This window comes from Acromyrmex echinatior, chromosome 10 (genome assembly GCF_024713525.1).
Source record: "Acromyrmex echinatior isolate Ae372 chromosome 10, ASM2471352v2, whole genome shotgun sequence".
Taxonomy (NCBI): Eukaryota; Metazoa; Arthropoda; class Insecta; order Hymenoptera; family Formicidae; genus Acromyrmex; species Acromyrmex echinatior.
The window spans coordinates 9,457,055-9,481,027 of NC_141861.1; the positions used below are offsets into that span (position 1 = coordinate 9,457,055).

General features: G+C 33.4%; 5 protein-coding genes across 7 annotated transcripts; 1 reads left to right on the forward strand and 4 right to left on the reverse strand.

Moving 5' to 3' along the window:
- Positions 1 to 37: 37 nt before the first annotated feature.
- On the reverse strand, positions 38 to 11,627 carry Ggamma30A (guanine nucleotide-binding protein subunit gamma-e). Its single transcript, XM_087410066.1, has 3 exons — positions 11,496 to 11,627; positions 8,186 to 8,351; positions 38 to 1,147 (listed from the first exon to the last, which is right to left on the reverse strand). Exons 2-3 carry the CDS (start codon positions 8,296 to 8,298, stop codon positions 1,042 to 1,044), a joined length of 219 nt encoding a protein of 72 aa, XP_087266192.1. The 5' UTR covers positions 8,299 to 8,351; positions 11,496 to 11,627; the 3' UTR covers positions 38 to 1,041.
- On the reverse strand, positions 8,819 to 10,345 carry LOC105152744 (hemolymph lipopolysaccharide-binding protein). Of its 2 annotated transcripts, none has more exons than XM_011067178.2 (3): positions 10,173 to 10,345; positions 9,733 to 9,990; positions 8,819 to 9,529 (listed from the first exon to the last, which is right to left on the reverse strand). In XM_011067178.2, the coding sequence occupies exons 1-3, from the start codon at positions 10,273 to 10,275 to the stop codon at positions 9,231 to 9,233; spliced, it is 660 nt and encodes a 219-aa protein (XP_011065480.1). In that variant the 5' UTR covers positions 10,276 to 10,345; the 3' UTR covers positions 8,819 to 9,230. The 2 variants fall into 2 exon arrangements, with proteins under 2 accessions (XP_011065480.1, XP_011065486.1); XM_011067184.2 differs by having other exon boundaries at positions 9,733 to 9,951; positions 10,173 to 10,344.
- A 1,217-nt stretch (positions 11,628 to 12,844) lies between the features above and the next one.
- On the forward strand, positions 12,845 to 13,597 carry mRpS33 (mitochondrial ribosomal protein S33). The gene is made up of 2 exons (XM_011067167.2): positions 12,845 to 13,006; positions 13,119 to 13,597. The coding sequence occupies exon 2, from the start codon at positions 13,150 to 13,152 to the stop codon at positions 13,507 to 13,509; it is 360 nt and encodes a 119-aa protein (XP_011065469.1). The 5' UTR covers positions 12,845 to 13,006; positions 13,119 to 13,149; the 3' UTR covers positions 13,510 to 13,597.
- Positions 13,598 to 13,907: 310 nt separating this feature from the next.
- CNPYb (FGF signaling regulator protein canopy b) lies at positions 13,908 to 15,893 on the reverse strand. Its single transcript, XM_087410065.1, has 6 exons — positions 15,767 to 15,893; positions 15,412 to 15,626; positions 14,984 to 15,110; positions 14,646 to 14,780; positions 14,408 to 14,572; positions 13,908 to 14,305 (listed from the first exon to the last, which is right to left on the reverse strand). Exons 2-6 carry the CDS (start codon positions 15,515 to 15,517, stop codon positions 14,134 to 14,136), a joined length of 705 nt encoding a protein of 234 aa, XP_087266191.1. The 5' UTR covers positions 15,518 to 15,626; positions 15,767 to 15,893; the 3' UTR covers positions 13,908 to 14,133.
- Positions 15,894 to 16,489: 596 nt separating this feature from the next.
- dbo (Kelch-like protein diablo) lies at positions 16,490 to 22,494 on the reverse strand. Of its 2 annotated transcripts, none has more exons than XM_011067148.2 (6): positions 22,050 to 22,494; positions 20,551 to 20,924; positions 20,154 to 20,469; positions 19,381 to 20,078; positions 18,855 to 19,197; positions 16,490 to 18,693 (listed from the first exon to the last, which is right to left on the reverse strand). In XM_011067148.2, the coding sequence occupies exons 2-6, from the start codon at positions 20,865 to 20,867 to the stop codon at positions 18,502 to 18,504; spliced, it is 1,866 nt and encodes a 621-aa protein (XP_011065450.1). In that variant the 5' UTR covers positions 20,868 to 20,924; positions 22,050 to 22,494; the 3' UTR covers positions 16,490 to 18,501. The 2 variants fall into 2 exon arrangements, with proteins under 2 accessions (XP_011065450.1, XP_087266190.1); XM_087410064.1 differs by lacking the exon at positions 22,050 to 22,494 and adding an exon at positions 21,873 to 22,011.
- Positions 22,495 to 23,973: the final 1,479 nt, after the last annotated feature.

Below are 23,973 nucleotides of genomic sequence, written 5' to 3' on the forward strand. Positions count from 1 at the left end.
ATTTCCCTGAAACGAGTAACGAAAGCAGAAAACAGGATTTGGATTTCAATCGCTGGTCATGTTATATATTTTCGTAAGAAATTCGCGCAGAATTACATACAAGAGTAATTATAATTATTATTACAATAATAACTGTACGTTCGTACAATACGAATATATATATATATTTATGTAGACATGTAACATTAAGAATAAATTGCATTCATGTTGGTTGATCGGTGAATGGATAAAGTTTCACAACGCAGTGCATCGGCGAGTGAAATGTGCAGGGCGACGTCGCGCGGCATGCGGCACTTAATTCGACGTCGATCGATCCAGGCGGAAGTAGTTGATCTGACAAATTTTTCAATTTTCCTCCTCTTTCTTCTCATCTCTGCTCCTCCTCTTTGCGAATGCAAATCGTTTGAATTTCGCGCAAATCGTTAATACCGCGCGATTGCTTCGTAAGAATCAATTACGAGTTATCGTTTTTAATTTTTTCTTCTCCTTATCTTTTACTCTTGTTGTACATCTTTTCTTGTCTGTGTCAAATGAGTTATCAATGCGCAGGCTTTGAGTTATCTCGGAGTATCTTTACGAATAACGATTATGTCTCGAGTGGCACAATTAACGAAGGATAACATCTCTTGGGACGACACGGATCAGAAACTGGCGAAGCCGCACGTCGCGCGATCGTAGAACAGTCCTGGAGGAAACGGAACGGTCCGGCGACTAATTTGCTCCGGTTCGATCCTCAATCGAACAGATTGAAGACTGCGGAATTGATTGACTGCAGCCACGTCTTTATTTCGGCGGGGCCGGTGGACGATCGCTTCGACGATCGGATAAATCTGCGAATCGCGATCGAATCACAGCGGACGTCTACCGGCACCTCTTCCTCTTCCTCTTGCGTACTTCCCCTCCTGCTCCTCCGCTCCTCTTCCCTCTTCGTGATCTCTGAGATTTCTTTTGCCGCGGATGAACGACCGACTCCTCTCCTCCTCGGTTTGTACGCCCGCTTCCTTCTTCTTCTGTTGCTCTCTTCCTCCGCTCTGGCCCCGATTACATGATTATGCACTTGCCTTTCTCGGCCCAGGGATTGTTCTTCTTGTCGGGCGCGTGTATCAGTGGGTCATTCCTCTCGTTCTCTTCCACGTACTCCCGCATCCTGCCAAGAAGAAGAATAAGAGGGTCAGCCGCGCGTCAGTCTCGTAATGCTGAAATTGCAACCTAGCAACACATGCGTTACTACTCCAGCGTAGCTTACCTAAGACTATGGCGCAATAAACATGCGATTGTGATTCGTTTCTAGTGGAATTAATTCTTCATTACGCGACCCTTTATCTCTTCGTAGGTGTATCTTTTATTTATTCATAACATACATGTGAGAGGATGATTAGACAAATTGTCGTTTTCAAATGTAAGTTTCAAAACTTTAGAATATCGTCATACTAAATAATATAAATTATGTAATACATGTACTCCATCTTTCTATCAAATATATTTAAAATACTTATAAGTTTTTAAAATTATACTCAAATTAAAATAATATATTTTAATACAAAAATATTTTTTTATTTCAACAAATTATCCCTGGTAAAGATATGCAGTTTTTCTAGAACAGTATTGTTTTCCAGTTACTGTCTAATATTACTGCATTCTCATTAGTTGTGTCAATACTGAGTAAGAAACAAGAACTTGATAGAGTTTTATGTCCATTTTATGAGCGATTGGCTTGCAATTTAACATCCATTATTTGTTGTGTTTCTATTCAGTAAATGAATTCAGATTTTACGCAACTTTTGAATGCAATAACTGCAAACAAAGCGTTACATCCTAATCAGGATCCTAACTAATTTTCCTTCTCAGTTACTAGGCAGAAGTTGGTATAACTGTTTAGTAACTGCTCAAAAAATGCATGAAATTTCTATCAGATATATAATCTATTATTTTTGCACATATATATATATACAGCTTCTCTAATGAAAGTATTTTTCATTTTCGAGACAGGAATTAATGTACACCAAATTATCGATATCATACACGTGTCTTTCGCTCTCGATAACGAATATTTCATTCTCAATATTATCCTATATATTATATTAGGTGTTGGAATTAATTCGTAGCATTTTACAAAGTATTTATAAGTTTTAAAAGTACTTTCATTAATGTATTTTTTAATGCTCATGTGAAATAAATAACATTCTTTCATTAAAAAAACGCTACGAATTAATTCCAACACCTAATACTATAATATTATATGGTGAATGCCGGTGGATTGCTCGAAACTTGCCGAAGTGTCACCTGGTGACACCAGGTTTTCCAGGATCTCCTGGAGAATGTCTCGCGAGACGTTCATGCACGCGCGATACGATTACATCCGATTTAGTAGATCGCCGATAAGTTCGCGCCTCCGCATGTAGAGCGGCCGATGCGAGTCGACCAGCCGGTCGATCGTTCATTTTGCGAGGAAGTCGGTGAAAGGGACTCGGTTCTCGGTTCGCTCGAGCGGCCGATTTTGCGTTCAAGGAGAGTCGCGCGCAAAAGCGGCAACGGCACGAAGCTTTCGAACTTTGTTGCTGCTAGACGCTCGCCAGGCGCAAAATGTCCGTGGAATTCCTTCCTGCGGGATACGAGAGCGCTGCTCGGCGCACGTACGAGCGCATTTAACCCTTCACTGCGTTTTATTATCATATAAATGACGGCTGAAAAGCAGTGTTTAACATTGTCGCTTAAGCCTTCAGCGTCAGAGCGTGTATGAGTAAATACGCGACATTTGTTTTGAGTGTCAGCTGCAGTGCTTACGCGCACGAATGGCGAGGTCAACGCACACACTTTATGGCTACGTATATTTTTTAATATATTCCCTTAGAAAAGATCCTCTTGATAGTATTAATTCGAATAGAATCGTAAATAAGTAAATATTTCGTGTAATGAAATGCACCGCAGAATCAAACTGCACCTAATCGTTGTGCGAAATATCTGTATTCTTCTAAATTTTCACAATATGAGAAAATATATGGCAGAATAGAAGAAAATTTAAATCTTAAAATTGAATTGTAAAATGAAAAAGTAAAATGTAGTATATACAGTGAGAGCAAAAAGTATTCGTACAAGGAAATTTGTTATAAAAAAAGACTTATTTGTAGAAAGTAAACATTAATTAGCAATTTTATACAATGAATATATTCTGTTCTAATATAAACAAACGAGCATGTATTCCTGATTTTAGAAGCTTCTCGTCTGTACAAATATCTTTTCGAGTATTTAAACCAAATTAATAATTTCTGCTTATTTTTCGGATGATATATTTTGTATAATTAATACACATCATTTTGATATATATAATTTTAAGAAACGTACAGTCTATTTTATTCTTTATGAATAAATCGTTAATTATCCAACAAAAAATGATCGTTAATTAAATGTCGACGTCAAATTGGTGTTAAAATCATCGAATTTATATCGATTCGACATCAATTCGATGACTCATTTCTCGATAATATTTACTTTTTAAAAATAAATATATTTATTTATATATTGTATATATATATATTATGTATATTCCTTTTGCTATTTTTTCCTAAATCTATAAAGTATTATATGAACTGTATAATAAACAAAGGAATATTTTTTTAATAATATTCCTGAATTCTTGACCATCATAACTATAAATATAAATAAATTTTATTCGGTTAACAATAATCATATTTCGTGCTTGATCGGCATTGATTTATCACAGTTCGTGCGGGAATCGCGGACTTTCACTTATCAGAGTCCGTCGCGCAATTTTTAAGTGAGGGTGAACGACCTTCTCCGACACCCGTGTCGTAATGTAATAATAAATCGATTCACGTTTCTGCGACGTCTGTTATTCAGCGACCGTCGTTTATATAATGAGCGGCAATCAGAAATCAGAGCGATTCCCGGAGTCGCGATGTCAAACGAGAGTCGTCGAGCGGATCAGTCGCAGAAATGAAATGAATGCGATTCTGTTCACTTCACGCTCGAATTCACGGTTTGTCTCACTTTCGTGTCTATCTTTATAGCCTGGCGGATGGAAGTCGCAATTTAATGCACGAAGATCGAGTGAAACTATCGGTTGACAAAAATACCAAGGATTTTCTAATATTTCTAGTTTAACCAAGTATTCACGCGCCGTTGACATTATATTTATGTATAAAATGAAATTTGAAAGGAAGCGCGTGCCAGTTAATAAGATTAATTCTCTCGAAACCAATTAGCAAAAAGGGAGACAGAAGAAAGTTTAAATCTTAAAATTGAATTATAAAACGAAGAAGTAAAATGTATATTGGGTCATTCAAAAATTGGGTCGAACAAAAAACCGCGGATACTTTTTAAATGACCTAATATATCCCTTTCGGTATTTTTTTCCCACCCATCTATAAAGTATTATTTCAATCACAATTTATTATCCAAATTCTTGAATTACAAAAAGGTCTTAATAATTTATTTATTAATAATCATTAACGCTGCTAAAGTACTGCGAGTAATGAGACTTCCACGGCGTATTGAAAGAACACGACCCACATTGTGTGCCGATAAACGCAACAGGCGTCGAGTTCAACCGAGTTTAAAGGAGGTCATCCTAAATTCAGGAACTGAGACGCAACGTCGGGGCACACATTGCCCCGCCCGCGCCGCTGCCAGTTAACTGCCGGTTAACGTCGACATTTTGCAATTTCTACTTGTCGCGTGTACACGATTGATCTCTTAATTAAACCGGAATTAGATCGTTACAGGGAGAAACTGTCCGTGGCGCATGGGCGCGTCGTTAATGGACGATACGATTCGGCGGGCATGCGGGAAGCGGACGCCGGTCTTTTTGTTCCGGTGCGCGGTTCTTTTGATTCCGCTTGCGGCGCGTTCGGATCGACAATCGGTCGTTTCTCGCGGCGGTTTTCGACTCTCGAGAGCCTCGAGGCGAGTATCGTGCGCGAAAGCAAAAAAATTTCCGCGGTCTCGCGAGACTTCTCGAGCGGTGAAAGGCGGCGCGGCGGGGCACCTCCCCCTCTTCCACCCCCCCCCCCCGCCTCTCCGCGCGTCACCCCCTTTTTTCTCCTCTTTCTTTTTATCCCTTACCGATCGACCTAATCTCGCGCTCCGATAATAGGACGATACAATTTCCACGCCCGCTTCCTGATCCCTCCGTTCCCTTTCGTCTCGTGCGATATTCACGTAATACCGGACCTTGCAAAATATCCTTGCGATGCAGGTGACCGGAGATGCTTTCAGCAAGTTGTTGATACTTTCGTCCGGTTGCCATCGCCAGTATCGATATTTTTTAAGTATTGGTATTGTTAGTGATTAATCACAAAATGATGACGAAACAGTATTGTCCTGGTGAAAATTTTTCTCAGAATTTTTCATATAATTTTTAAAAATTTCTATATATTTTTATAACTTTCTCACATTTTTTTGTACGAATTGAAACATTCTCAGAAAACATATATCTTTTCTCAGAATTTTTCATATATGTTAATTATGAAGTATCATAAGATAATATTTCTAAGATTTTTTGTAGATATAATTTCTGATAAAATGTTATAAAATCTAAAAAATATTTTTGAAAAATTATGGGATGATAAACTTTTCGAATATTTTTAAGTATTTTTGAAAAATGTTTCAATTCGTATAAAAATTATAAGGAAAATTTTCACTAGAGTAATTAATAAAAATAAAGGAAAGTTTTTTTTTTTTTAGCAAAAACGAAGCACGTCTGTAATGCATAAGTTTCGTTTTACAAACGAATTATTGTAATTATTTGGATATATAATACATATGATTTAAAATAAGTTGTCTACTAAGGTAAAGAAATTGTCAATTCGAGTGCGGTTATTTTGTGCAATTTATAAAACAACAAGTACTTTTTCCGTATTGGCTTATTATTTACAAAAGGTCGTTAACATCGCCATTAAATCGATTGGAAACGTGAGTTAAAAAACGTTCGCAGAACGATTTTGCGAGCATTTAATCTCGCAATAACTCAACCGTGCTCGATCATTAGCGAGAGTGTGACATGCGAAGGATATATAATTAACTGGAGCCGGACCGACTGAAACTGAACGCGGGGATAATTTTCGCGTAAACTCTTTCCGCACAATCCCACTTAAAAATGACGAAATCGCGAAGACATTACATCGAGAGACGATCGCAATTGGGGCCAGCTGTGGCACAATTAGATCATCGCCGATCATTGAGTCATCATAATCGCCGCGTCAGGTTTTCTACGGACTCTCGCTCTCTCATCGCGCTCGTACTCGCGTACATAAATGCGCGTTCCCTGAAAGTAATTGTGTGTGTGTGTGTGCCGCAAAAACGCGATTAACGCGAACACGCACCGTCGTCCAAGGAGATCCTGTCCCTCCACGTAACACGGGGACGCTGTGTACGATTCAGCCTTGACTGTCAGCCAGCAATTCGCGCGATTGCACTTATAGGCGCGCGAGATGACTTATCTGGGAAAAGGCGCTGCGCTTCGAGGCAAGAAAAATGCGATCGGGAACACCGGAACACACCTACGCCGTAATCAGAAGCGTGCATTTTGATTTGCGGTCACGATTCGCAGTTTTTAACACGTAGCAAAAATTCCGTTCCACATTTCGCTCATTCAATGGATTTTCCAAGTTACATTGATCAATTCCTGAAATGATAATGGAGATTCCTTTTTAAAAATTTAATAAATTTTAAGATAAATTTTAAAATTATTACTTTAATGTAATTTAAAATACTTCACTAATTAGTCTCATGTTCTTTTTAAGATTATAATTAATAAAATATTTTGTACTTCCATTAGAGAAGCTAAAATAGGATCTTACCCATTTTATTTTTTCTTTTTCTGTTGTATTTCGAAAAAAAGTAGTAATACTTGTAGTAATTATGGTTAGTAAATACAAATAAAAAATATTATTTTCTTTAATTTTTAACAATGTTATCCTTCAACTGTAGGAGATACAGTTGAACCTTGAACGATAACAACCTGCGTGATTACGTAGGTTTATGCGCGAGCCAATTCGTCTGAAAAGGCATTCTATGATCACGCATCAGCGAAAATTACATCGTCCATTATTAAGGAACTAGAAAGTCACGGCTGTTACCGTTAAATAGCCTTCGCATTATTTACTTTGTACATAGAGAATACTTGAAGTATTCAAAGAAACTTGTCACGAATAGACACGCCCGTGATGTAAAAATTAAATACACTATCTCGAGATCACAAACATAATAATGTTTCCTGTATATTAGGTATTATTTAAGTTGTATTAAAAATATCTAGCAATTGTTTAGAGATCAAAATATACAAAAAATGTGTGAAAAATTAAAGGAAGTGTCTTATATGTAACGTAATAATGATCTAGAAATCAAATACTATGAACATATGGCACAAGTACTTGTAAAAACATATATTATTGAATAATAAAAAATAATAAATGAAAAATAAATCCAAGTACTTATTTTTTTTTTATCTTAGTTGCATCTAGTAACAAACAAGTGCGAGATGAATTGTTCGTTTCGTTTAAATAAGGCAAAGATTTAAAAAGAATAGAACTAGCTTCTCGGATTTTCTTAAATAAAATTAAATAATAATTAAATATCTTCCCAATCATGCATTTAAATACAGCTCATGAAACTTTAAATAAAAAATGACAGAACTGTTCAACATCTACAGAGTTAAAACATTATTGAATATAAAAAACATTATTAATATAAAAAGATAACTGTATTAAATTAAATGTATATATAAACGTTAAATTTATATATAAATTAAATTTATAATTTATATATAAATTTATATTTATATGTAAACGAATGTATGTATATACAAACAATTCGTTTATAAATAAAATATTATGGTGAAAATTTAGAAAATTAATTTAAGACTTGTATATAATGGTAATGAAAATCTCAAGGATATCACAGCAAAAAAATAATAAATTTTCAATCTCTGAAGAAAAGCTCTGCTTCAAAAATTTACCTACGTGAATCTACGATCGACGAAAATTGCGAGGCATTTTCTAGGGCATCTACGTGCGAGAGTGACAGTCTTCTCAAATCTACAGACGCGTGTAAATGATACGTAAGCTGGGAGGAAAACCGATGAACAATTAGCAAATACAGGAAGCAACGATAACGACAACGACGATGATGAAGATAATAAATTCGACTGGTGCCGCGATGGACTTACGCCGCGATGCTCTTCGACAGGGGCCACCGTTCCATGGACGCCTGGTACTTCATATTCTCGATCTGCTTCTTCAGTGCGTCCTTGTCCATGGTGGCGAGTACACTGGGATCCATGGTTACAGCCGCACCCCCCTTGTCGCAAATCGGGAACGGGATAGCGCGTGCGCCTACACAGGAAAATCAATAAGGATGGCTTGAGAGTAGCTATCGGACGCTACGTTCGTAACGCGGACGATGGTCTCGTCGGGGTTGAGAGGAAAAGAGGAAACTCGACCCCGCGAGAGAATGAGCATCCGAGATCTCGTCGCAGTGATCTACCGATCACCGGCGATGGATGAAATTTGATGATTCATTTGTGAAACACGACGAATGCAAACCGATGTAAAGAAACGTCGGATGGAACCGCGAAGAATGCTTGCCATTGCCTTTTGCATACGCAGTTTGCTGATCCAGTTGAGAGATACACGGAATACAAATGCCCTTTGACCTTTCAGTTGCAACGAGCCTCTTCCACCCTTCTCATTTCAACGTTCTCGATAACAAGATGTTTAAAGTGATTCTAGTTACAACTCGAGTCACTTAATTTATACCTTCTGTTAATTTCAACTATTATAATTAATCTAGAACACTATGATGACACTTTCATTTTTTGTTTGTATTATATTATTTACCAATCATCCTCTTTACCTTATCCTATTAGTTAAAAGTACATGTTTTTAAAGAATCAACGTATTTTATAAAAATATAAGTCTTCTTACATTTTCTAATATACATTACGCACGTATTCCATGGTATTTAGTATCACTATTTAATATCCCTAAAGATAATCGTTAGTATAAAAATAGACCTTGCGACCTATAATCAACTTCATTGTAAGATTAATCTATAACCCTATTAATCGTAAAAAACGCCTGCGTTGTTACTGACGTTAATTTGATCTTAATAGCACATCTTAGAATGGCTATTTAATTATAGATAGTCTTTGATGAAGCGCGTACTGTTACCACGTCTGATTACGATCTTGCGTTCACGTGATTTATGAGAATTCAGAGAGTAATTTCGCAGAAGAAAGCAACTATTGCAGTGCATTCGAGATCATCCATTCCTCCGTCCTTTAGAAGAACTCCGCAATGCTGTTTTCCATTATAGTTGTCAGGCTCGTTAGGAATTTTTAGTGTCCATTTTGAGTATCCCGTAGCTTCCAAAGGCTCATCCATGATCGTGTTCCAATCGCCCTCTTCATAGAGATCGTGCACGCCGAGCCATGCCTGATTTATTTTGTTCTCCTCTAAGATGTGCAGCAGCAATTTTTCTTCCGAATTGCTGTTAATGATAGCCAAATGACCTACATCGTTAGGTAGATTTGCGTTAATCCGATAAAGTTACGTAATTTTGCTTTTCGGATTTAGACGTCGTTAATATACTTTTCATTCAAAAGAAAGTTTAAGAAATAGAATTTATTATTGCTCATAGAAAATGATAAAAACATGGCAGAGCAATTCGATGAGCCGAGAGAATCATCAAATAAAATCACTGTTAGAAACTCACCCCCTTCTTGAATACAAATTCTACGAGCTTTATTCCATGGCAACTTGCGAACGTGAAGTTTATGAGCACCAATACCAGGTGTCATAAGGTAATCGCTTCCTGCTTTTTCTATGAGATTGTTACCGTCTTGCATTTTCCATTGACGCGGTCCGTAAATGTAAATAATCTGCTGTGCCGGAGACAAATTTCCATTTGTGTTTGGTAATAATTTGCCCGAAGCTATAGGAAAATCTTGTGAATTTATTGAAATATTTTCTCCTACAACGATTACGATGGAATACATAAAGTAAATTAAATGCCATTAATGAAAGATAAATATCAATTTAACATTTAAGATATAATGTAATTATAATATAATTTTTTTTTTCTCTTCTTTAAATCTCAGATAAATTACCAAAGAGAGATATATTTTGCAATTATTTTCTTATATATTAATTTACTTATCAATCCGTTGATTGCTGTATCAGTTGCAACTGTATTTTCCGATGCCACACGGTATAATATTATCGCATATAAAAGCACTCCTAACACACATCGCAACATGATTATACGTTGAAAGTACAAATTCTCGAGAACAAATATTACGAGTGACAATGGATGCACTTATTTATATTACGTGATAAAAAACTGTGCTATCACTTAGTAAGGAAATAGCGATAAGCTTCTTGATATCACACTGCACACTATTTTTATTAAATATTTATATTTTATAAATATTCAATAAAAATAAATTGTAATATAAAAGTAAATTAATTAATAAAATTTTATTATTTTCTTAAAAATTTGTAAAATATTGAGTTGCACGTTTTAATCAATTAAAAAATAAATTCTTTTAAATTTAATAAATGTATCTCTTTCCTGTATGTGTGTGCGTATATTTTAACACGCAGGATGTACAGTATTATTTATCAGTTCAAACTATTTGAATGTGTCAAATTATCGCAACAGGATTCTCACTGATATTCAATTATCAGTATTTCTTGACCATTTATTACAATATCATTAATTAGAGTAAGCATGTATGAGATATTGCGACTAAAATATCACATAAATTATTCCTAAGTTGCCAAATAAAATTGTGAATAATCATATTTATCCAATACGATTTCTTACAACATAAATATCTTTTATTCTCATGCTTCGCAACGTATTTAATTTATTAAAATTAAGAAATTTATAAAAACAATTCATAAGTGTAGATTATGAATTGTTGTGAATCGTTTAACGAAAATGTCCGATACAATTTCATTTGTTCCGATTAGTAGATGTTTCACAATCACAGTTAAATAAACGCCGCAATTAAACGAATCTTCCGTAAAACGGAAATATAATGTAACGCGTGAATGCGCGCACAGGATCATTCTTGAGAGGAAATGCAGCATAATTGCATTTCAGTAAAACTCAAACTGTAACGTACGATTTACTGCTAACATAAAGTAACAATAAATTTTCGTATCTTGCAGCATAATGATTGCACGATTTTTACATTGTGCTCATATTTTTGCGAAGATTTATAGCTAATTTTTGCGTTCTATTTAATAACATTCACAATTAATCGTTAATTATTTGCATCTTTATGCAACAAAATTATTTTAAGGCTTTACATAAAGTAATCTTTCTATTATTTAATTAAAATTTTTGCATTAAATAATAATAATTATTATTTTATGCTTAAATCGGTTTGCAATCGTCGCTATTAATTTTAATTAGTAAAATGCACAAAAAGAATAAATCGTGGAGAGAGTTCAAGTTGTGGTACTCACCTAGGCGAAGAACAACGGAATTCTGCAGCGGCGTGACTTTTAACGGGCTTCGCGATTCGCTTATAGAAGCCTCGGAAAATCCGGGCAATCTAATTTACTGATAATTTCAGCACCAATATCTTGAATCGTCGTCAATGCAGTTGCATTTGTTAAACGGATCCTTACTAAAAAAAATCACGTCACAATATTACATGATGAAATCATGTAATTAAAACATGTAAGTCACGGATTGTTTCAAATCAGTACGTGATTTTTTATTTGAAATTACGTAATTTTACTTTTGGAATAATTCGTTATTATCGAGAAAAAGTAAAGAAAATAGTGGATAAAAAATTGAATTTTAGAGTACAGCAAAAATGGTAAAACTTATAATAAAATCTATAGGCTTAAAAGTAGTGATCTTATAAATTATAATACAAATCAGACCAGAAAGAATTGACTGAGGAATAAATAATATAATAAAAAATAGAAATAAAAAGGCATGAGTAAATAAAAAAGTAAAATAAATATCAATTACAGCGCAGGAAAAAACAGACCGTATGATCAATTATATAAATAGATAAATAACATACAAATATATCAAAATCAAATAGAATAGACCGATCTAAGCATCAATTTACGTCGCAAGTAACAATCCAGCAAACGAGAATGGATTAAAATGGATTAAAATTTTTTTCTATCCGAATGCGTATTTTAAATAGCGAATACTTTTTTTGGATTTAATTCGATTCAATTGGATTCAATTAGATTCAATTAGATGCAATTGGATTGAAAAACTGCATTTCCTATTCAAAATTTTGAATTGAACAGTATTCACAATTGTGTTTGTGTACAAAAAAAGCTAATATTATTCTTAGATTGAAAGGCATAGAGATATGCTCCATGCAATTCCCAAATGAATAAAAATGCATTCAGAATAGAAAAGCATTCATTTTAACATTCGCGAATCAATATTTCTGAAAATCTGAATCCATTTCAATTCATTTCAATCCATTCTCATTTGCTAGGAAGAAGATGCCATATCTCGATGATAGGGATATGTAATATGTACATATCCAAGATTATGTGGGTGCTTTTCATTTAGTGACAGAAACATCTTTCTTAATATTCAGAGAGCAACAAAGATAGAGTGATACTTGTGTCGACTTATGTCATCAAATGGAAAACACTCATCACTGAAGCGGTGAGCATAGCACAGAACAGAACCAGAAGAGCATGGACATAACATCGTGTTACCATCAGATATATTTACGAACATGGCTACGTAGTTCACGTTCATGTTCACGTTTTGCACACGTAGAGCGCTAATAGCTTGCTTCTAACTACACATACTTTGTCACTCTGCTGTATATATGTACATATAATCAGCTGTGCAATTTGTGAATGTGTACACTGTACGCATAGGCGAATGTAAGCATAGACTCTATATGATGCGTGAACGATGTTTTTCTATTCCTTTCTCTCTCTTCGTGTTTAAAATAAACAATTTAATCTGTAATTCTATAAAAGTGGTAAGTGAATAAATACGGAATTCTTTTAAAATTGACTTCTGTCGATTGTCTTGAACATAGAAAGTTTCATTCTAATCTCCGATTTGTAATCTTATTTTCTCTTTTTTTATAGACACAACAGAAGAACTAATACTTCAATCAAGATGAGTAAATACGTGAATTTGATAAACGTGGGCACTACTTACGCTATGCGCATGAATCGTCTGAGTAATCGAATCTTTGGCGAAGTAATCAGACCAACTAATCAGAAATCGATGAAAGTCGTAAAGCTCTTTAGTGAGAAACCAGTGAACAAACGACCGGAGATTGTAGAATATTATCCAAGATTTAAAGAGACCGAGCTATTGATGACACATCTGCGTAATTACGGTCTGTTTAGAGATGAGCATAAGGACTTTAAGGAAGAATTCCAACGTTTGAGAGAACTTCGTGGTAAAATTAAATGGGTACCACCACGGTTCAGAAATCAATCCAAACCATCCCAAGATTCAAATAATTTATAATTGAGTGTAGCAAATATAACGAAAAACTTTTTCTGAAGAGTATGTATTTCATTTGTAAATAATAAACTATATGCTGTTTTTAGTACAATTGATATTATTTTTATTTAATAAAACAATTCATACTTTTAAGAATTATTTTCATATATTATATAAAAAAAGCTACAAACTTGTTAACAGATTTTTCAGGCCTATTTATAATCGGTTCTTATTTTAAAACGGTCTTAAGATGCTCATGCAGTTCTCTAATTAGTTCATGACATTTTAAGGTTATACTTAAAATGGTCTGAAATATAAGAACCAAATATGAATCTCTCTCTCTCTCTCTCTCTCGTCTCAATATAACATTTGAGTTAACATTGATATGATGTTCTATCAATATATACATTTACAAGAGAATCTTGTACGAAATAGAAAAAGTTTTTATTATAAAATTTTCAACAGTACAAAAAAGAAATAAATATCACACATATCTAGATATATAAACAATGCTAATATTTACAAATTACTTTTATATAGGATCAGAAGTCTGTTGTATTATATTTCTACTGGGTATATTAGGATCACATTCTATTTAATTCATTGATAAAAGATACCTATATGATTTGTTCATTTATTTATGTAGTTTTACAATTCTTGCTTCATATTTGAGGAATTATCCTTCATACTTCCTTTACTATTTGTATCCTCTTTTAATACCTCCTTTTTCTTTTGTTTTTTGGCATCTTTCTCAGCATTGAGTTTTTCATTTAAGCAAGAATCATTTTGTCCTTTCAATGCACGCTCAGAACATAAATACCTAAATGATCATTTTTTAATCAAAAATAAACGCTGTTTTCATAATATATATCTACATAAATGATATATCAACAATTGCGACAAATATATTCTAGGACATTACCTAATTAAAGAAACCTCTCTTTGATGGTTGTAATACCAGTCTTCGATGTCAGCTTCATAATTTTCCAGCAAATCTTCACACTGCGTTTTTAAAGTAGTTATCTCAACAGAAGGTTTGTCCCATAACTCATATGGAATACCTAAATCTACATTGACTCCTCTATCCCTATAATCATACATATATGTTAAGTTTCAGAATATTCTACATAAAAGATCATATTAATCTATGCACTGCTTACACGAGGCCATGCAATGTTTTGAATGTTTGACTCATTCCTTTTGCAAATCTCGTACTGTCTGTACGTTCTTTGTGTATATTGTATTCCAATATACGTTCACAAACATTTTCCATGGACTCCACTAACCGTAACTCTCTGGAAAGACAAAATTTATACTATTAGGTGTTGGAATTAATTCGTAGCGTTTTTTAATGAAAGAATGTTATTTATTTCACATGAGCATTAAAAAATACATTAATGAAAGTACTTCTCATCACTTGTAAAACGCTACGAATTAATTCCAACACCTAATAGTTTCATCAGAATGATGTCATTCAGTTTGTATCAGTGACACTTACGACTTCTTATATTCCTTTTTCTTCTTTGGCACAACATCATCTACTGAATATCCAATTTCTAACACATCATTTGTCTTTCCTGTTTCATCCAGCCTAGCTTCAAGTTCTGTAGCTAAAACTTTACAAACTGTAATAGAGATTTATTAATAATTATAGAGTAATTTTAATTACGTAAATAAAATTACTGTAATAAATAATTACAGTAAATAATTACAGTATTACTGTAAATAATTACGATAATATTAAATTACTATAATTAATAATTACAGAATAATTTTAATTACGTAATTAAATGTATATTTAAAGTTATTAATAGAGAATTTTCTAAATGATTCCAGTTAATTAAGTTAACAGAAAAAATGATATTCCAAGGCATTAAATTTACTGTAATTTATTTAAGTCTCAAGAATGGATTGCTCCAGATTAACCTTCGCATTTGTTGGCGTATTTAACCCCTTGTTCTTCCTCAGGATTACCGAAAGTAAAATACGCGAATAACAAATTAAATAAAACAGCATGGTTCACTAGCAGCATTGTAGTTTATATCGAATAAAAGAGGAATGTCAATTGATAAGTCATGTAATCACTGGAATGTCACTAATATACAACGTCATACGATACAACACGACCGGCAACGCGGCGACTGTTCACAATATCAAAATAAACTTTTTATCTGCCTAGTTCAGATCTATAATAGGTTTTTTAACTTTTAAGCCATAAGAAATGGACGAATCACAGTCAATTATTCTCCTCGCATTCGACTATAATTGGTCAATTTCTTACGACTTAAGGCTTAAAACATCTATTGTAGATTGTAGATCCAGACTGCCATATATACTGTTATGCTGAATTGCATCGATATTATTGTAATCACGTTATGTGACACTAATGACATGTTGGAATCAATCGATTGGCTTACGAATAGGGAATTTATAAAACTTCCTAAAACACATCAGGGGAATTCTCTATTCGAATGTCTACAAATTGATTCAATTGAAAGAATATAATACAAGAGAGATGTAATAATTTTTATTTATTTTATTTCTTTACGCTATCATTTTATCAATTTGTTATTCGAATAAATTCCATTTGTTAATTCAATTAATTGCAATATTAAAATATGACAAGTCATGTATATATATTTTATATTTTTCTGATTTTTATAGATTTTGCTATTCAAATATATGTTTTATATTTAATACAAATAGAAAAAATGGAAAATTTACGAATAAAATAAATAAAAGTTAAGAGAAATAAAAATATTATGAAAATAAATTATTTTTTACTGTTTTAATTTTTAAGATAACGAATTGTTTCGACTTCAAAATTTATAACTTTTCTCGCAAGTTTAGACTTCATTAATCTACATTACATATAATATAAATCTAAAAAAAATTTTTAACAAAAAAACATCGTTTTCTGAATAACAAATATCGTTATGAGGAAAAGAATTAATTCTTGGATATTCTAGCTGTTTCCAGATATAGGACACAATAACGCTTTGCATAATGGTTCGCGCAAATTTCTAATGCGCACTTTCTTTAATTTATTGATGAAGAACAGGAAAGAAATCCTATGACTCTTCTTTTGTACTGAACAGTTGTACAGAACAAGTTTTTGATCTCGTTTAGTAAGATGAGAAAACAATATGTTTGCGCTTAACACTTCGTGCTTTACTTAGGATTGACTACGCGCGCTAATCAATAACATAATCACTTTCAATGTTTCTTGCTTATGAAAAACGTGTCATTAAGATTCGGTATAATACAAGAATCGGTCTCTTACGTACTTTTGACATAAATTAGAATTAATTCGCTAATATTACGCATATAAAATATTGTGGAAATAATATTACATTCTCCTGGGACATAGCTGCAACTTCTTCAGAATTAATTAAACAAGGTTGAATATTGAACACTTATTTGAACTTTGTTCACGAATTACGATAATTTGTACTATTGTATAATGTTTAATTTGATTAACTGAATAGCGATTTTACCTCTATAATATCACGTGTTTAGAACTTAAATATGAATGGATTTGGAATAATCCAGAAATTAATTGAGAAATGCGTTAATGAACCGTCGTAAGATTCGAGAGATTCGGAATAAACATCGGTAGAATTTGCAATCGGCTGCTTAGAAAGAATTACATTACATCATCAATATGTTCTTACGCTAGACATGCATTTTGCTGCCTTCAACAATCTCATACATGTAACAATGACAATTTATAAATGTTTTTGCTCTTTCATCCCAGTAATTCTTATGTATTATTTAATTTTCAACAAAATAAGTCATAAACAATTATTCTTGTTAGTATAATATTAGTCACCTTTAGCCAATTCTACTAATTCTTATTACATAATTACAATGAATGTTACATCATGAGATTATTGGTCAATGATCCCTATCACCATTTTGTACGATAAGGTTACTCCTCTCTGTAGATATTTAAATGTATATAACAGATGATGTTGATTAAATGACATCTTCTTGCAGCAACGCGAAGAAACGATTTCAAATGTCTTGTTTAAATAATTTATACTTTTCAAGTATTATACATATTGCTTTTTCTTGGGCATGTATGTTAGCGTTTGTGACAAGTCGTCGATAACATAAATGCATCAAATAAATTAGATACACAAGTTATTCACAGACTTTAATAGAAAATGCGATTGAACTTGATATTTCTTTACAAGAGAATGTAAACTGTACTTATCATGAGTATCTCAATATTCTCTGATTGAAATTCAGTCTTATAAACAAAAGGAGATATCTACATATTTAAAGCAGACTATCTTTACAAAGTCAGAAATCATTGTCTTATATTACATTCTTAAATTGTTGGGTACAAAAACGACCCTTTGCAGTTAAATCAAAACTCTACTGAGAACTTAAGCTCTTTTATTTCGATCATTTAAGAATGGAAGCTGTAAATGTCTTTTTAAAACATATATGTTTCTGGCGAGTGTCAGGGAAGAGATTTTGCCTTTCTTTTATTTCATATAATGAAATGTTTTAAAACTTCATATATATATATATATGCATATATTATAAAATATTTTTCCAAGAATATTTTGTCTAGATATTTAAATATAAAACAGCTGGAATTTGTATCGTATTACTCAAGAATACAAATAACATTGATGAAGATTCTTACAAGATAATATGATGTAATAAAAATATGAAACAACTGCAATAAATCGATAAAATAACTGTATCTTCTCTCTGTAACATGATCTGTATGCTAAATTGAACGAAGAGAAATGTAAGTAATAAATTAAATATCCAAAATCGATGAGAGATACTCTCGCGAAATTTTAGAGAAAGGCAAAGTCTTTTACAAAATGCATACATCACTTATATAATGCTCATCGATCGGCGGTAGCGTTTTCTAGTACTAGTTATAACAGGAACCGATACAGGAGCAGGAGGTGTTACAGGTGTAACTGGCGTTACCGGTGTAAGAGGAGTTAGAGGAGTTTCAGCCATTTGGGCTGAAGAGGGGGGCCTGAGCTACCAAATGTAATTTTCGGTTTGTGGAGCTCGCATCACTCCCACGCCTCCACCAAGCCTCCTGTAATTCATACAACCACATAGCTTCCATTGATTCTGTTCTGGATCATATACTTCGATTGTTTTTAGATACGCAGTTCCATCGAATCCGCCTACCGCATACAATTGACCATTTACTACCGCTAGACCCACCTGAAATCCATGACAGCAATTGTTAAAACTGATACTTCATCATTATATATTATGCTTTTAAATTCTAAAATAATTCCTAGTTTTTTTTTATGTGTAGATAAATCATCTACTTCTTTTCCATATATTTTAAGTTTTAAAATATCTACAAAACGCAAACTTACTCCACTTCTCCTAGATGTCATCGCTACTATAGGACTCCATGAATTCGTATGGGGATTATAACGTTCGGCGCTGGAAAGTTCCATACAATCGTCTCGTCCTCCCACAGCATAAATTAGATTATTAAATACAGCACAGCCTAGATGTTTACGTCTCGTAGACATCGGGGACACTTGGGACCATTTATTCTGTCTTGGATCGTATCTTTCTACTGTATTAAGAGGTGATTGTCCATCAGACCCGCCGATGGCATATAAATAACCTCCGAGCACTGCAACTGCCACTCCCAACCTTCTGGTAGTCATTGGCGACACTTTAGACCATTTATTTTCTTTAGGATCATATCTGAAAAATTACACATACACACACACACACACATATGTATGTATATATATATATATATATATATATATATATATATATAATATGTATATATATATACATATATCATTAGGTATGCAAATGCACTATTTTTTATATTGACATATATATCAACATTTTCTTTAACATAAGTTTTCTTTAACTTGCCTTTCCACGTGATTAAGGCATTGTACTCCATCCTGGCCACCAACTGCGTAAAGAAACCCATCAAGCACAGCGACGCCTACACTAGTTCTACAGGAAGTGGTAGGAGCAACATCACAAGACCATTGATTCGTTTGTGGATCGTATCGCTCGATACTATTTAAGTAGCTTTGTCCATCGTGTCCGCCGACTGCGTATAACAAATCGTTCAACACTGCTACACCCACTCCACATCTCCGTTTGCTCATCGGTGCGACCATTTTCCAATCGGCAGTATTAGGATCAAATCTTTCGACACTAGCAATGGCATCACCTGAACACCAACCACCAACTGCGAACAACACCTCTCCCCGTCTTGTAGGTTTTCTGGGTCTTGTTCTAGGTCCCTGCATCAATGGTCTTTCTTGTGGCAGAAGTAAATAATTCTTTGCTTCATCTACGAGATCTCTGCAAGCATCATCAGAACGAACTAATAGATCCGATCCGACAGTACCAACTAAAAATTTTGGACTGAGTAATGGCAGTCGCACATGTTGCAAGACTTGTGCAAGATGTTGTCGTCTTTCCGTAACATTATATTTCACCCAATTCATCACGGCGCTAAAAACTTGCTCCTCCGTACGTACGTTCAATTCATCCGATGAAATAATGTCTACCAATTGTCCGACAGGTAGCAACAAAAATTCTTCGCTCTCCATTACCTACAATATATAAAATAAAAGCAATAAGTTTCGTCAAATCAGAAACTTAATCAATGTTCCTTGCACAAGGTATACCTCTTGAAAATTATGTTGAGTAAATTTATCAGCAATACGCAGAAGTTCGCGACACGAGTGGGTATCCGCGAACGCCCGGATACCCAAACAATTTGATGGATCTAATTGGCGTTTGAGAAATTCGCAACATATATCTTGAATTTCTGCTAATTGAAGAAGGCACGCTGCTGGAAGGAGAGTTTGAACATTAGCTTCTTCGACAATAATGTGAGAAGTATAACAGAAGTCTATGAGTAATTCCATAGCCATTTCGTCTATGTCGCGTATTGTTACTTCAGTTTGTCTAGATTCCGCCAGCTCCCCAGTAAACATTGCCCTGAAAAAAAAATAGAGAGATATAGCATTCGTTATAAGATCAGGCAAATCAAAAATATTGATTGTGCTTGTGCTATTATACCTGAAGTATGGACTACATGCTGAAAGGATGACGCGATGTGCGAATATCTTTCTAGAACCAACATTGAGAACAACGTCGCACAATTCCCGATGACGACGAAGAACATTAAGCTCAGTTAACGTTGCACGAGGATGCTTCTCAGAGGTATGACTGAGGCGTGCTGGGGAGGGAGCGCGTTCCACGACTATTTCACCCATCCTCTGCGAGGATGGGGCGCCCGCAGCTGCTCTCCCCGAGGCACCCCTGGTCCCCCCGGCTAGCTGGAGGCGCAGCGGGGGTGACGCCCAGCCCCACACGGAATCTATCTGCAACACCATTCACCAACCACCGCAGGTCTCAAATGTGCCTGCAGCAGGTCCCCTAATGTGGTTTCCCTATAGGAACAAAAAAAATTATATATATATGTTATGTGAAACATACATATTCTTAAGTAAATAAAATATTTGTTAATCATTACTACTTTTTAGCTTATATAAATTAAAATTATTTAATGTAAGATATTATTTGATATTAGAGAGAAGAGATACATATTATATAATATTTCTTTCCAAAAAGAAGAATAAAACACATTAGATTTATTCCTTTTCGAATATTCAATATGAAATGGGTGTACGTTGATGTAAGTTGGATTGAAACAAACTTTGTTCAGTGAGTATAATATATTGGAGTGACTCATCAAGGAGTAGGTGTGTCCTAATTCATAGACAATGATGCAAACATTGTATTCTTTTTTTCTTTGTCAAAAATTCGCTATTTGACTAATGTTATTTACTACTAAAGGAAAAAATAAAAAAATGAGTATTTGTTTGTCTTTCTTTTCTCGTTTACAGTTTTAATTATAGTTTAGTATAAGAAAGACATGTTTCAATATATTATGTAGCTTACTGATCATATTGTATATTATAGTTCAAAACATTCTTCGAAAAAGAACACATTTATTGTAACTTTTATGAGAAATATGAAGACTTTATTCATAACTGTATGAGTCATTCAGAGATTCTTAAAAATTAATGATAAGAGCTACCCTTCTTAACGATAGCTTACTAGCTTATGTAGACGATCTTTTATCTCTTTATGCTTCTGTAACATATATATATATATCCAAGCACATATCTATTACATTTCATAATTTAAAACTTTTACACTATTAGTTTCAAAGTTTTCATATACTCCACTTTCAAAATCTAAATAAACATAAAGAGAAATGTGGAGGTGACACCTTCCTACTGAAATTCCAAGAAATAGATAACGTAAAGTGAGACCAAGACGAATGTTTATGTGCATTGCAATCACGATCGAAACAGATTACAAATAATTCGTACACATATTTGAAGTACTCTGGAGCATTCAGCACTCTGGAATATTCTCGCATCTCGTCATAAAAAAAGATCGTAAGGAACAAAAATGCAAAGAATACATCGCACGATTCCGGAAATGAATGCATTTCGCCAGCGAGAAATACATATCGGATAAAAAATCAGGAGATTACGTATACGCACTTTTGTTCGCTTTCCTGGAACTGCCAGACGATATCAACGAGAGGGGGAGAGAGAGAGAGAGAGAAAGAGGGAGATAAAGCTGTCAAAGCTGTGTTTGCGAATTCGGCTCGTCGTAGCGTTTTTATATCAGCGTGGTTGTCTGTCGCGTAACATCGGACGTCGCCGACGGAACCGTTAATGTTTGCTTTCGCAGGTGAAACGAAACACTGCCGTGCACTTGCACCGCGTTGCACTGCAAGCTATCACGAGGATGCTCTCATTTTGACGTTTCCCCGTGATGATGCATCACGGTGCGCGTCGCGTACTCCAACACTCCAACCGCTCATGAACTCGCCTCGACCCAACTTCCATAGGAAAGAGGGGGAGAGGAGAGGAGAAGCATACTCGCACTCGTGTCAAAGGGTAGCTTTCTCTCGTCTCTCCCTTCTGTCTGCTAGTATCAATTACTTCGAGTTTCGATACTTCAAACCAAACGATAATCGAACGATAATCGTCCGTTCCTCGAGATGAGCTTAAATCGATCATTAGGTAAAATGCGACATTACCGATGAGTTCGTTTTATTATTATATAATGATTCTAGAAAAAAAAACTTTATTATAGGGCTGGTCGTTCTATTTTTCGATAAACTATGTTGTAATTAATTAATCTACTGAATAAACAAAAAAGTAAAAGAGTAAGAGCATAAGAGAGTTTATCAAAAGGTGGAACAATCCAGCCTTAATTTAATTACTAAGCATTTTATTAAGCACTATTTTGTTAAATAATGCAAATAAAATTATTAAATTAATTGATAGAATTATGTTTAATGTATCGAAAAAAATAACAATAATTGTTATTGTATTAGACATTTTATCGATCGAGTTAAACGCCGATTTAAATTAACCGGTAATTGGTTGATATTAAAATAAAGATTATCGACTTTGGATAAATTTTCATGATTATCATTGAAGTCCTTGAGAAATCTAAATATCAATTGTCAATACACACTTTTCAACTGTAGATATAAATATTTGAATAATAATGCAATATAATAAATTCATGATTTATTATTATTATACAGATTATTATGCACCCTGAAAAAGAATTTGAATAAATATTTATTTAGATAGTATTACTAGAATCATTTACTTAGTAAATAAATATTTGTTCAATTAAAAAAAACATTTAATTTAAATATTATTTTTTTAAATTGAATAAATATTTATTTTCTGTAAACAAATGGTTCCATTGGTACTATTTAAACAAATACTCGTATTTATTCAAATTTCGTAAATTCTTTTTTAGCACAGATGATTCATAAATAAACATATATATATTATATACATAAATGTATATACACATAATTTTAAGTAAAGTTAATTTATTAAATTTAGATTTTGCAACAACTCGGTAAACAATTCTTTATGCATAAATATATATGTATATAAATATGTATAAACATACATAAACACGCATAAATATTCACATGTATAATTATATATGAAATATGTCCATATACATATTCATACATCCTTTTTTCTTAATATAAAATTACTTTTTAGTATAACAGAAATAATAATAGTAATATGAAAACATAAAAAATAATTTTTGCATTGTTTGTTTTAGAAAAAAACAAATTTGGAAAAATGTAAAAAAATTGTTCATACATAATTATGCATATATTTTGTATATAATTATACGTAAGTAATTTTTTCGAACTTTTCGATTTTTTTCTAAAACAAATAGTGCGAAAATCATCTTTTTAATTACTTTCAATGTTTTCGCATTACTGTTATTATTTCTATTACATTAAAAAGTAATTTTACAAAAAAAAAGATGTATGAATATGTATAGACATATTTCATATATAATTATATTAGGTGTTGGAATTAATTCGTAGCGTTTTTTAATGAAAGAATGTTATTTATTTCACATGAGCATTAA

Bases quoted from the DNA above. Each gene is read 5' to 3' on its own strand.
- mRpS33 (XM_011067167.2), top strand. From the start codon at position 13,150: ATGAGTAAATACGTGAATTTGATAAACGTGGGCACTACTTACGCTATG.
- dbo (XM_011067148.2), bottom strand. From the start codon at position 20,867: ATGGTGTTGCAGATAGATTCCGTGTGGGGCTGGGCGTCACCCCCGCTG. The intron at 20,470-20,550 runs GTATAATAGCAC...TTTTTTTTTCAG, and splicing joins GCATGTAGTCCATACTTCAG to GGCAATGTTTACTGGGGAGC. The intron at 18,694-18,854 runs GTAAGTTTGCGT...CATGGATTTCAG, and splicing joins TGACATCTAGGAGAAGTGGA to GTGGGTCTAGCGGTAGTAAA.
- LOC105152744 (XM_011067178.2), bottom strand. From the start codon at position 10,275: ATGTTGCGATGTGTGTTAGGAGTGCTTTTATATGCGATAATATTATAC. The intron at 9,991-10,172 runs GTAAATTAATAT...TAATCGTTGTAG, and splicing joins AGCAATCAACGGATTGATAA to GAGAAAATATTTCAATAAAT. The intron at 9,530-9,732 runs GTGAGTTTCTAA...CTAACGATGTAG, and splicing joins AATTTGTATTCAAGAAGGGG to GTCATTTGGCTATCATTAAC.
- CNPYb (XM_087410065.1), bottom strand. From the start codon at position 15,517: ATGCTGCTAGTGAACCATGCTGTTTTATTTAATTTGTTATTCGCGTAT. The intron at 15,111-15,411 runs GTTAATCTGGAG...TCTCTATTACAG, and splicing joins ATACGCCAACAAATGCGAAG to TTTGTAAAGTTTTAGCTACA. The intron at 14,573-14,645 runs GTAAGCAGTGCA...GTATGATTATAG, and splicing joins AAAACATTGCATGGCCTCGT to GGATAGAGGAGTCAATGTAG.
- Ggamma30A (XM_087410066.1), bottom strand. From the start codon at position 8,298: ATGGATCCCAGTGTACTCGCCACCATGGACAAGGACGCACTGAAGAAG. The intron at 1,148-8,185 runs GTAAGTCCATCG...TCTTCTTGGCAG, and splicing joins CTGTCGAAGAGCATCGCGGC to GATGCGGGAGTACGTGGAAG.